General features: G+C 40.5%; 1 protein-coding gene across 2 annotated transcripts in view; it reads left to right on the top strand.

Annotated features, from left to right (window-relative positions):
* Nucleotides 1-3,257: 3,257 nt before the first annotated feature.
* Nucleotides 3,258-14,241, top strand: part of tmem65 (transmembrane protein 65) — an 84,000-nt gene continuing 73,016 nt past the window's right edge. The window contains exon 1 of one of the 2 annotated variants that reach the window (XM_078176061.1): nucleotides 3,258-4,035. In XM_078176061.1, the coding sequence (XP_078032187.1) occupies nucleotides 3,771-4,035 (265 nt within the window). In that variant the 5' untranslated portion in view covers nucleotides 3,258-3,770. The remainder of the gene's footprint in view (nucleotides 4,036-14,241) is intronic. The other variant, XM_033637505.2, reaches the window with a different exon arrangement.

Genomic DNA, 14,241 nt, shown 5'->3' with positions numbered 1-14,241 from the left:
TAAGCTAAAATGACACAATTTCATGTTTTTCTTTGGGGTTTTTTTCTCCCTTCAAAATATGACCCTATTTTGTATCTCCCAAGATACATCACCTATTTAGGGTATTTATTGCTCAAACTCTGTTTTTCTCTGTAATTTTACACTAACTCCTGTGTGTGTGTGTGTGTGTGTGTGTGTGTGTGTGTGTGTGTGTGTGAGGGAGGGAGAGAAAAATAATCAGGTGGTTCCTACCCTTCTCTTATTTACTAACACACGTCATGAGATAACACATCAGGTATTATTGCAGACACACACAAACCACACAATATCTACAGTGAAACCACTTCATCTTTTACAGAAATATTTTCAGTTCTACTATTTTCAACCTGAACATCTTCCCTCATTCACTCTGGTTTGCTCCTTCCTCAGCCTCCTCATAAGAGATACCATTCCAGTTTATTGCTGCTGTTACCAATCCTTGTCTTCCTCATTAGTTCCTTCCTCTGAATATGAACTATCAGGTGGCAATACAATAAGGGTAACAGCATAAATGTTAATCAATGTTTCACACCTTTATATTTTTGAATATCTGTAGAGAACAGGCCTCAAAAACTAAAGTATATCTGTGACTGATTATTGCTGTTTTTTTTTTTTATCCTTTAGGATACAGACATTAAACGCCTTATTATCAAAGTTGTGAAAATGCAATTCATTATTGTCAACAAGAACTTATAAAGTTATTCTTAATAACAATTTTCCAAAACAAAATCACCCCAAACATAAAAAAATATGAAAAAAAACAACAAAACAATTACACATACCTCATGGCTGGTGTCTTTGACAATGTAGGCTGTTATTTTGGATTTTGATGAAAATGATCAGTATAGTTTTGAATGATGGCATGGAGCTACATAACCTGAGTAGATGACCCATCCCCACCCCCAGTGTTTCTCATGATATAAAGTGCACCCACTTAATGTCCCTTCCCCCACAGCCTGTCAAATGACTGTATCCCCCAGGATTTGTCAAAACTGTTTGCAATTGTGGTCACCGAGGTGTGTATCTGTACTATGAGTTAGGGACACCTTCTGTGTTTCAAGCTGCTGCCGGTATAGAACAACAGATACATTAAAAGTGGGTTTGCATCACATGAGATTATGAGTCTTTTTTGTGTAACAGATAGCTGGTTACACTTTGGCTAAAATTTTGTAAAGGATTTTCCTTAAAAAACTCTTAAAAATGCTGCTCACCTACACTGTGTGTCCAGTTATTATGATTGATTAGACTTCTACAGATAGGTGGGGCACTGCTGAACACCATGAGCAATCAAAGCCCCTTGTAAATGACTTGTCCCAAATGGTGAAATATGTGGTTGTCAGTACAAAACATTAGGCCTAGATGACACCAGAGTCAATGTTCTGATTGTCAGAAATATAGGATTCAATTTTTACTATGGGATTACTGCTGCAATTCACGCCTACAAACCAGCATCAGAAAACAACATGAAATGACAAGTAACATGCCAGCTGACACTGTAAGCTCCCACAGACATGCGCACATCACACTGGGACCTATTTATCTGAACTAAGCTCCCTCTTTGAGTAATGATCATGAAAAGTGCCAGCACTACACTGCATTTTAAAGCATGAGCCAGCACAGATGGATCATAAGAACTTTTATTTATCGATTTATCTTTACTTCGTAGCACTGTGTTTGATTCACCACACAATCATCACACAATCTGACACGCTTCATAAATGATATTGTAAAATCGGAGACAGACCGCATCCAGTGTAATGATGCGCAGCTAAAACATGAAGGAAACAAATAATAAACAAAAACAAATACTGGATTTGGTTGGCACATACTTCATATAAAAGACTGACAATGACTAAAAGCGACTAGGACACCTCTAACTGAGGTCTGTGACTTTCCAACAAGAAATGTTAAATACAGAGACCCTGGATGAAGTGACAGGGGCTTATTGTGCATGTTGTGCTGTTATAACAGAGAAGCAGTCGTGGGTGATGAAAATCTTAGCTCTCAGGCTCCATCCAACAGTGTTCATTCAATATGTATAAAAATGTAATGTGTATTATATATATATAAAATCCCCCCTCACCCCCCAGAGTTCTGGGAGTTTGAGGGTTTGTGCAGTATCTTAGCTGTTTCTAGGACTGCGCTCTTCTAGACAGAGACCTCAGATGTTGTACCTGGAATCTACTGGAGCCACTCTCCCACTTTGGCGGTTACAGCCCTGAGTGCTCTGATTACCACTGGTACTGCTGTTACCTTTAATCCTCACATCTTTTCTAGCCCCTCTTTCAGCCCTTGGTATTTTTCCATCTTCTTGTGTTCCTTCTTCCTGATGTTGCTGTCGCTCAAAATTGCTACATCTATCACCACTGCCTTCTTCTGTTGTTTGTCAATCAACACGATGTCTGGTTGGTTAGCCATCACCAGTTTGTCAGCTGGTTGGCAGCTCCGGAAGAAGGGCATCTGGGCTGGTCAAGGACCCAGGAGGAGGAGACGTTTGAGCTGGTCAACAGCTCAGTAGAAAGAGAAAGACTGTGTGAGAGAGCAGAACTTTTCCTACAGTTTGCCTAATGACATAACAGAGTCACATGACACTGTATAAGTACTGTCCAATCAAGTTTGGAGACTGGTCTCTCACTTAGGTCACAGAATGAGGCATCCTGTGAAGATAAGGGCCAAATGGCTGTCTTTGTTTGAAGAACAAAGAACTTGTGGACCCAGAGAAGAAGCCTTCTGCATGGTAGCCGCTGTCCGTCCTGGAGTACCGGCCGTTCTATGATTCTCCAGAACCTCCAGATGGCCAGTCCGCCCCTGTCCGAAGCCAATCTTTGTGTTGAGTTGGCTGAGGGGGTTCAGGCCTATGCAGAAAAGTAAGGGGAACAGTGCATCACCTTAGTATATGCCGCACTGAATGGTAACTTGTGCAAATGACTTGGAGTTGGCCTCCAGAGCAGTTACGGAAAATTAATTAATATATTATTTTATTCTTTATTTTTTTGAACAAGTTAATTTGTAATTCTTTTTTATTGATAATTGATGTACATAAATATTAAGACACATGCTACATGTTACTAAAAGCATATTAGCATATGTTTTTAACTTATTTTTTATTGATAGCTATGTTGTTTATTTGCATTTTGATAATAAATGTGCAGTAGCTACTGACTGTTGAGCTGCAACAATGTTTACTTGTATGGGGGGCGCACCACATGTACTAGGACCGCCACTTTATATAACTGAAAGAAGAGTGAAAACACTTCCAGTAAGCGCACTATTTTTTTTTTCTTTTTTTGCTCCCTGAGCTCACGTTCATTTTTTTAAATGAAAAGTTATGACCGGAAGCACCATGTTTTATGTTGAAAGCTGACGCCGGAACTTAGCTTATTGATTCCGACTGACTTGACAGTGTGGTTCTCATTCGGCTTTAGTCTGAACTTCATGTGCCAAACTCCATACCGACGAGTCTTCACAGACCATGTGACAGTTTGCTCGGCGGACAACACGAGAAAAAGAAATGCTCGGCGGTTTCAAAGTTAACCCGAGTTTCAGAGAAACGGTCACCAAAAGTCGTCGGTTTCTCTCCCGCTGAGCTCGAGTCTAGCTAACGTTAAGACCGACCAAGAAACAACTTCTGCCCGAGCGGCAGCCACTGTTGGGGTGGGGAGACGACGACGGAGCTCCGCGGTCAAAGAAGCGTTAAAAACAGCGGGTTTAACGTTTAATAGATTAGTAGTTTAGTTATTTATTTTACCACAATGCTCAAGCTTTGCCTACAGACAGCTCTTCGGTCGGCTGTACATAAGTTACCATCAGGACTGAGCCAGTCACCACCGGGGAGGCTGCCGGGGACTGGGCGACACACACCGAGCTGCTGGATGGGAACACACGGGAGAAACGAGCCGAGGGAGCCGCTTAACTCCCCGAAGAGAGCCAAAGACTTTATCTACCGCCTCCAGTCGGCGGAGAGGACGTGTTTACTAAAGGAGCTGCAGAGTTTCGAGTCCATAGCCATCGCTCAAGGTAAGAGACACAGCAGCGAAGGTTTAAGGTGACAGCTGACCTAAGAAGCTCTGAGACTGGATGAGAAGTCAAAGGTACGAGCCATGCGCCGATATTCACCGCCCCACACTGACCGATATTAGTGTACACTTTGATTTTATCCTTGGTTCAAGTACGGGTGGCCAGCATCTGCAGATGTTTTCACCTGTGGGTTCTTGCTCTCTGTTTAAAGTATTGCTGATCAAAGGGTGGAGTTAGTTTAAATGAAACATGTAGACTGTTGGCCTGGCCACACCTAAAAGTGTAGTAATGTGTACAACATGTGGCTCTTTGCTAACATCAGGTGGTAGATGTAGAAACTGCAACAACACTCCTGCAACTAACTACCTCTGTTGGTGTTTGACACATACATTTTAAAAGGGAACATCCCATAAATTAAGACTTCCAACATGTTATTTCCATGGCAGAGGAAAGTTCAGTCAATATTTGTGAACATGAGCTACAGAGAAGTCTCAAACTTGTGATGTCAGAGGGTGTAAATTGTGGAGCTGCTCCATAGACAATAAATCAATCAATCAGTCAATCAATTTTATTTATAAAGCCCAATATCACAAATCACAGTTTGCCTCACAGGGCTTCACAGCATATGACATCCCTCTGTCCTTATGACCCTCGCAGCGGATAAGGAAAAACTCCCCAAAAATGGGAGCCTGATTTTGTGAACCCACAGAATGCTTTCTTTTTAATATCCAAATGAGCGTTATTGTACTGTAGTGTTGGCAGTGCTGAAACAGAACATGTTCCCATATACTCAGAATATTCCCCTGGGAGCTCTTGGTATCACCTAGAACAGTGGTTCTCAAATGGTGTGCCATGGAATTTTTTAATAACCACATATTATTATTGCAATATTCAACTGGGTCTATACAAAAGTTATGAATGAATTTTTAATTGACTGTATCAGTATGTTCTGCGCATCCATATCCTAATAAAGAGGCAAACTCTAGCTAAAAAATCTAATTTAATTGAATTTAATTTAGAAAACCTTCACAGTGAACCTATTTGTTGCTGTTCATTTGTGGGAATTATAAGTGTGTGTCACATCAAAAGCCCTGATTGGCAGCCAGTGTGAGGGGTAATAGCATTTAAAAGGAGAAAGCTGTGAGTGGGACAGTGGATTGCTTTATTGTACGGAGTAAATTACAACAAAGCACCAGTGAAGACGACCTACCACCGAAAGTAAATAGGAAAAAAAAGTAGACAGGATCATGAAAGCTACCTGTCTTTTTTTTGGTTGTTGTCTTATGTCGTGATAAGAGTGAAAACACGTTATAAAAGCTATTGTGTACAGATATAGATAAAGGTGTGCCTTGAGATTTTGGCTTGAGCTTTGGTGTGCCTTGGGCACAAAAAGTTTGAAAATCACTGTCTTAGACCATAGGAATAATATGTATGAATTTTAAAGGCTGAATCCAAATGAAAAGATATCACATAGTCTCTTGATTGTGGTGTAGGTTGCACTACAGACTAGTGTTGCACGGTATACCGGTACTAAAATAGTACCGCGGTACTAGAGTATTCCAAACGGTACTATACTGCATTTGGAAAATACCGGTACTTTGAAATTGATTCAATTCATTAATTTAGTTAATTTATTTTACTCATTTATGCACACAAACGCCTTTCTTGATCCTATTGGAGCACAGATTGCGCAAGTGGTGTGTATGACAACACCTGTATCAACATTTGCAGCTGGCGCACGTGAAAAAAGGCAAGAGAAAGTCTGCCTCGCAAAGGGAGGCAACACGAGACAACACAAACTTGGTGGAACATTTGAGTTACCAAACCGTGACGTCCGTACTGAGGTACTTACCGAACCATGATTTTTTTGGTACCGTTACACCCCTACTATTTATTGTTCTAAAGGTTTGTATCCAAAAGGACTTTTCCTTAGGAAAAGTACCGAAGAGTATCGAAATTCATATTGGTATTGGTACTGAAAAACAAAGATTTTAGTATCGTGACAACACTACTACAGACTGTAGTTTGTTAATAATTTTCCTTTTTTGTATTTCATTTTGAGTTCAAAACTGAACAACGATTAACAGCTGATCAGCACCAAGGCAGATATATCATAATCCCAACTGGGATGTTGAACTGAACAGTGTTTCCAAGATGAAAACTAGTAATTATTGGAACTCCTGATGAGGGATGGGCATGTATTAGGGGTGGGAATCATCAGAGGACCCATGATACGATATTATCATACTTAGGTTTCGATACAATATTATTGCGATATTGAATGTATTGTGATATGCTTAGTATTGTGATAGCATATATTGCAATATATTGTGATTTATTACCTTTTTTCCAACTGCAAATTATTTCCCCAAGGGAAAACTTTGTCAACGTCAGTTTTACCTCATAAGATAAAGTTTTCAGTTTGTTCATCTGACTTTAATCATTTTTATTGCAGCAAAATGTGACACAAAGCAGACAGACTGACCGACACCGTCATTAAACCTGTCAGATTAAGTGCACATGGTAACCAGGCGGATGTTAAACTGACCAGGAGGATGGTGGCTCATACACAGTCCTTCAGTGCTGCATCTAACCTCTGTAACGTTAAAGTTAATGGCAACGACAGAAGTTTGCTGATTTTTCTCATTTTAACTTTAAATGAATGGTTGAATAGGCTAACTGAAGCCTGTCTGTTAAATAAATGAATTTCAAATGGCACTTGCTTTGTTGGCCAACTTAAATTCCTATTCTGACATTTAATTTTTTTTGTGCATTCTCAAATATTCTTTGATAATAATTAGGGTGGGAGTCACCAGAGGATCCACAATACAATATTATCACAATACTTAGGTCACGGTACAATATTATTGCGATATGCTGAGTATTGCAATAAAATATATTGCGATTTATTAACTTTTTTCAACTATAAATTACAGTATGTCCCCAAAGGAAAAAAAATGTATCTAGTCTTTTTGACAGTTTCAAGCTCCCTCATTCAGCTGTGATATGAGGGTTATTTTTTGCCAGTGAGGTCTTATTGATTCCATCTATTATTTTAAATAATCAGTAGTGACACATAAACATCTCATTGTAAACCTTCCACAGTGTGTGTGCAGTCAATGGGTGTGAGCATACATGCAAGTGTGTGTGTATATTTTCTCTTTTGAGTCAGAGAGTATTTTCTGTTTGGTTTTGGTTCATGTTGAGACTTTTTTTTCTTTTCAACCAGAGTGACTCATCTTAGGACTGAAATAGTAAAATCAGCTGCTGAATCTGGAGTACAAAGATCTGAGTCATGTCTTCAGGGCAGCCGGGGGAATCTCCCAAATCCTGAGAGGGCCTGGAAACTAAGGGAAAACCTTCACAATATAAGATCCATTTTCAAAATGTTTTGATTCAGAAAAAGTGTTGTAGACGACAGACATGCAGATGTCTTTCACCTGACAAACTGCAGCACATGGAGGACCTGCAGTAGGGATGCACCGAATTTTCGGGAAACCGAATATATTCGGCCGAATATTGCAAAAAAATACACATTCGGTATTTGGTGGAATAAGTTAAAAGCAAGACCGAATAATAGCGGCGTGTTTTGATAACGCAATCAAACAGCGTGCCATGATGGGTGGAATAAAATGTCGGTAGTGTGGCGATCCGCCCGTCACCGCACTCGCATTTGCGACTAAAAATAGTTTTGAGCGAGCAAAGTAGGCTTAAATCATTCAGCACGCTGTGCGAGCAGCCTACAGATTTCAACCAGCAGCAGAAACGAAAGACGAATCCCACCGATTGTGGGTTGAACGGGGGTCACAGACACAGACAGTAACGTTAATGTATTCCTGTCAAATACAGCGGCCATCGGCTTACCCGGCGACGGAGAAGTCGGCTCCCATAATATCCTCTTCTTGGCGTCATGACTGCCCACAAGTACCTGAACAGCCAAGCCAGCCGAACACAGGTATGTGGCGTGTCAGAGGAGAAACGAGCCTTTCACATTTCTCTCTTTCCGGCAGTAACGGCCCACAAACCTCACCGCACTTTAGGGACTGTTCATTACTTATGAAGGGACTGTTCTTTACTTGTCAGGGGAGGAGGGTGGCTGGTTGATTCTTATTTTATTTATTTATTTTATTTTGATCCCCCCCTATGTTAATCACTTATTGATGCTGTTTTTGAAGTATGAATAAGTCAGTAAGTAATTTACTCCATTGAAATATCATTGATGTATTATAGAAAAGTGATTTATCTTTTTATAAATGACAAAAGGCACATCTGCCTCATTTTCGCTGTGGTATCGTGATACTACTCAGAACCATGATATTTTCATTGGTATTGCACAGTGGGTCCCAATATTGGTACCCTGACAACACTAATCTGGAGGGGATTCATCTGCAAAAACTAATGAAAAACTAAACAATGATATTTGGTATTCGGTACTCGGTATTCGGCCAAGCGTTTAATAATATTCGGCTTCAGCTTCGGCCACAAATTTTCATTTCGGTGCATCCCTAACCTGCAGTCAGCCCACAGGGGCTCTGCATTCTCAGCGTCTCACGGTGCATTCACCGTCTCTGCATTATCCCGCTGTCCTCCCTTCTTCATCAGTACAGTCAGATAATGCTGAAATGGTAAAATGCTGACACAAGAGTTTTAAGAGTTTCAGTTGTGCCTTCAGACGTGCTCCTCATCACTCTGTTGTGTAACACACTCTTCTCATTAGCACTGTGCACCCAGGGTGTTATGTAATATGATGTGCAAGCTGATTTTTAGGAAATTGTTACCCTTTTCTGGCTGCTAACTCATTTCCGCCTACCATGCAACAGCATCTTATTCAGCTTTTAATACACAGAAATGATTGAAAGAATGTATTTGTACCATAACCTGGAGTTTCAAGCCTTATATTTCCTGCAAGTATTATCCAGTTAATCGTATTTCAACAAGTATTTTGTATCTACTCTGTGTTAAGACTTTATTTTCTTATTTTGAAAAGCAGAGGTAGTAATGTGTGTCTGGGGCTGAAAAAATGCCCTCCAATAATTAATTAATTAGAGAAAAGTAAAATCAAACATTAATTGACGAAAATTATGTCTATACAACTATAGACCTTTTGATGGACCCTCCCTTGGCCATGGACCGGGGTCATCTGTACCCTTTAATTATTTTCAAAGGGTAGACTTTTTATACAAACTTCCATAAACAAAATGGTTTCAGGTTTCATTAATCATTTGTTCAACCAAAAATAATCCTTCCATTTTCATTCCTTAAAGGGTCAGTTTGACTGATAATAATCTAAGTTCTGTACAGTAATACCGCAGTATTTTCAGAGACAATTTTTGTACCATGCAAATCTCATTACTTTGCAGCCCTATATGTAGGAATGTGTCTCACATAGTCTCTGCACAGGTATGGAAGGTTGTGAAAAGTATGGAAACCTGATTAATTCGTTAAATAAAATAACTAATAACGTCAGTGCAGCAGCAGAGAGCTTTGAGCTTAGAGGCCAGATTAACCAGACACTTCACATGCAGGTATCCCACTAACTGAATGGCAACACTCATGTTAGCATTGTCTGTTACATTCTTGTGCTGCATTTCGCAGGAGGTCTGCAGCATTTGCTCCAGTGTGACTTTGGTGTACTGCTCTAGTTTGGAGAACGTGAGACAGCAGTGTGATCTTTGCTCATGGAGTAGGTGATGGACTGTTTTCTTAGCTCTCTCACAGTTGGATGGTAGTTGTGTCAAGCTAAGTGTGTCCACTCTTGAATTTTCAGCGGAGTGGGTCTAGCATTAGCTTGGCCGCCAGCGGCTAACGCTATCTCTGGATGGCGGTGTCGTGTGTGAGTATTTTATACTCATATGACACTGCTTGCAAATCACATGTGTCATATCCAAGTCCTCCTTTCCTTCTGTGGTAATGGCACATTTCTGATTTCTGTCTCCGGTGCCTCCATCTTTGATTTGATGAACTTCCTGCCAAATTATGTATTCTGTCAGAATGTCCGCCCTCCTGTCCGTGTCCATGACCATGTCCATGTTGTTGTCCTGTGGCTGCAGTAGTATAGTCCAGTCTGTACATTCAAAACAGTCCCTGAGAGACTCACTGATCTCCGAGGACCACTTCCTGACTGAGCAGGTGGTAACAGGCAACTTTAATACACAGGGTTTGTATGTAGGCTGGAAAGAGACCAGATTATGATCTGATCTGCCAAGAGGTGGTAGGACAGAGGCACTGTAGGAGTCCTTGGCATTTCCATAAAACAGATCTATTGTTTTAGTCTCCCTGGTGGGACAGTCCACATACTGAACAAACCCAGTGAGATGGGAGGAGAGAGTAGTGTTAATGCACAAGAATGCTGGGTCTGAATCCTAACAGTTTCATGGATGATGTCACATGCCACTGCCGCTGCTGCCCGTGGTGGAATGTAAACCATAACGAGTGAAAACTCCAGAGGAACATAATATGATTTAAGACCGACTGCCAACAGTTCACTATCCTGACAGCAGATCTTGTCCTTCACTGTGACTTGTCCAGGATGACACCATTTATTGTTCACAAGCAGGATCAGTCCCCCACCTCTGTTTTTGCCGCTCGTCTTCGCATCCCTGTCAGCGAACACAGTAGAAAAGTCCGTTAGGGTCACAGAGCAGTCAGGTACATTGTCATTCAGCCATGTCTCTGTGAAGCACATGAGACTACACTCCCTGTATAGCTGTCAGCCTGTTTTTACTTTAGATATCTGCTTTATTTTACTGTTTAACGTTCGCTATCCGTCGTATTAAAAGTTGTGTGAAGTTGCTGCTTAAAAACTCAACATTTCCTTATTTTGCTGCTTCACAATAAAAGTTTTTACATAACAAAAAAACAGGGGACTTTCATTTTTAAGAATCTATAGGAAATAAAATATGTTTATTACCGAATTAGTGGAACTTTATTAGCGTTTTTTCTTCATTTAAGACAAGTGTAATAATACAGCAGGGAGGAAAAGTAAAAGCAGAAACAGCCACAGTGAGATGTCGATGAAGGGTTGCAGACAACAGACTCTAACTGCATCTCTATAAACAGCTCAACTCCAACAGGTAAACTTCTTTTAACTGCCCATGTGAAAAACACATGCAGCAAAGATAACAGGGGACTTCAGCCGTGAATTAGCTTGCAACTTGCTACTGAACACATAGCCCATTTCGTATGATACATACAGAGATATGTATCATGTATCACCGTTAAGTCTGGAAATACAGAGTTATTAATTTTTGTCGATATCGCCCAGCTCTTATGTGAAAGTAATATATTGGTCGGGCTCCTGCAAGCGGTCAAAACTAAATCAGTAAAATCTGTCTGAGCCTTGAGTGTTTGGTGTGTTTTTTAGTGGGACAGACAGTACGTTTGCATGCACACAGTAGTTGAGCTAGGCTCATAGCTCAGCTAATCAGTCAAGTTGGACTTCTTGTCTTGTTTGAGTATACACGCAGAAGAGAGAAAATCTAATTTCTGACCAAGTATGTCTGACTCTGCCTTGACTCTGTGTCCTTTTTAATATAGTGCGTATTGAACTAGTTCCAGTTGACCTAAAGAGGAAGCTAATGACGAATGAAGATGGCGGAGCATGAATGTAGTTTCCTCTTCCATCCAGGAGTGTGTCTTCTGCTTCTCAGTCACCATGGTGTTTGTTTGTTTTTCTGGGAGTTACTGCACTGCTATATACTAAACTGCTGCTATGTCATCTCTTCTTCCTCTGGGTGAAACCCCGCAATAGAAAAAGTGGTGCATGCACAGAACGCCGAGTCCGACTCCAGTTGGACTAAGTGGATACATGCATCAATAGTTTGATTTTCAATCAAATTATCTAGGTGTGTTAGTCGAGCCACGGATAGTCCAATTTCAGTCGGACTAAGCTGTTTACATTAATTTAAAAGTCTGTTTTTTCAGTCAGACTAAGTCAATAATTTGATTTTCTCAAGCTGCATGTAAATGTACTGAGAGTCGGTCACTGAAGCAGCCCCTATTTCTCTCTGCAGCACTGTCCAGGATATTAATGAGGCGACTCAGTGCAGGAAAGTGTTTGGCTCTAAAAGATCTCCCTAATAAGCAAATGTCTACAGCTCAGAGCCCCCAACACACCTGCCTTTACTGTACTACTAATGAGCTAAATACAGAAGAAGAACAGAGACAGAATGGGAAGCATTTACTGCGAAACCCTATAAGCTCAGTTAGTCTGACTGAACTGAGCTGCAGGCTCATTAAAACATTACATCAACATTTCAGGCTTTTAGCAGATGCTATAAAGAAGCTCATCATCAATGTAAAATATAAGGTCACATTATACTGAAATTGTATGACATGTTGTAAAGACTGCTGTCCCAGTACAATGGTGTAACTTAACATTAATAGTGATGGCGTTTCATTTGGACGCTGGTATTCCTGCATACTGACTCAGTGACAAAGTGACTTATGGAGTCAGCACTGTGAGAAATTGCTCTACAAACAGATTGAGGTAGTTTGGAAACAGTGTCTGTTAAGGGTGCACTGATTGTGAAGTTCTGAGCCAATATCAATATTTAAAATAACAATTTGGCTGATACTGATATTTTTCTTGCTATTATTTATTCCCCCTTTTGTTCCAGGGAATCTATGTTATAAAAAAATTATTGAACCGTTTTTAAAGTCATTCAGTCCTTCATGATGATACCTTTAAATAAGCACATACTCAATCATACGCATTGATGAAATAACCTTTAATTTAACCGTCTTTCACATGATATACATGAAGAACTACTTTAAAAGCCTTTTTACTATATATATGATCACTCCCCCTCTAATATCTTTTTTTATATTGTTGTATAAACATCGACACATTTCTCCTTCAAACAGCTGTGTTTATTCAAGTTTCTTACCAAAAAGAAACGATTTTACAAGATTACATTGAGCACATCATGAGAATGTTATAATTTACGTTCACCTAATACTCATTTTCACTGAATTAAGCTAGAACGCATCATAATGTAACTCAGTGAAACCTCTGCTGTTAGTTACGGCTACCAGCTGTGTTCTTTTGTCCCAGCGGCGTCCTGGGGAAGATCTCTGTTCGTCCAAAACATGTTTTCTATTGTTCCCAAGAACGCCATCGCTGAATGTCATCCTATTTGCCAATAGGCCGATGGCAGTCAACAAGGCAAATATTGGCCAATAACAGTGTTTGAAAGATTGATGCTTAGTAATCACTACAGTTGGCAGCTGCAGGTAACCATCTGCAGCTCATGTTACCTATTTCTTATCATCAAACTACCTATTTAATGCTATCAAACAAAAATTGAAGCAATCAGATATCTACATTTAAATTATCAATATTGCTGTCGGTCTCAATAATGCAGTATGCACTGGGCTATAATAGATGTCCAGAGTTGTCCCTGTCCCTGTCAGTATCAGTGTCAGGCTCAATAGTGCAGTATTTCACTCACATGCTAGTAAAAATGATGTAAAAAGTATGTGAATGTATTTTGCTGACCAGGTCGAGTGGTTTAAAGTTAGAGGCTGACCGATTGTGGATTTTTGGTGGCCGATATAATAATTATAGTTTGGAGCAGGAAAAAATGATAGCTGAGTAATGGGCCGATAACACCTGCTGCTCCTTGCAATCGTGTGCTTTAACCTTTAACGAGTCACCACGCAAGCTTTTTCTTCTAAAGGTGCTTTGGTCCTGTGGTGTAATTGGCTCGTCAGGAGGGTGGGACAAAGCGGAACAAAGCCTACACATTGGCACTTAATCCAACATTGCTTTCAATTGGCCACAACTGTATGCTGGCGCATGTGAGTGCTTGGACTTCTCTGTGGGTGCTCGGGCCCCGAAGCACTGAATCAGTGTTTATGGCACCGAGCTGGTTTTAGGAGGAGCCATAGGGGTATCAAATTGTGCGACTGATATTAATCAATGGATAATTATGTGGCTGGATTAGGGAAGAACGTCCACTCAGAGACTGGATCAGGGGTCGGGACATCCTTAGCAAGGCTGTTTGTTCACTTTTTTAGCCCATAGCACTCGTGCTACAGAGGGTGATAATTTTGTAGCACAGGCCAGAAAGTTTGTAGTACCTGTCACGATAACAAATTTTGCTGGCCGATTAAGTGCATCAGAAATTATTGCGATAAGCGATAAGTGGCCTAGCGGTAGAGTGTCCGCCCTGAGAGTGGGAGGTTGTGGGTTCGATCCCCGGC

The sequence above is a fragment of the Epinephelus lanceolatus genome, chromosome 16, assembly GCF_041903045.1.
Source record: "Epinephelus lanceolatus isolate andai-2023 chromosome 16, ASM4190304v1, whole genome shotgun sequence".
In the NCBI taxonomy this organism is placed as follows: domain Eukaryota; kingdom Metazoa; phylum Chordata; class Actinopteri; order Perciformes; family Serranidae; genus Epinephelus; species Epinephelus lanceolatus.
Note: the sequence above shows the minus strand (reverse complement) of the source record. Positions and strands in the feature narration are given on the sequence as shown.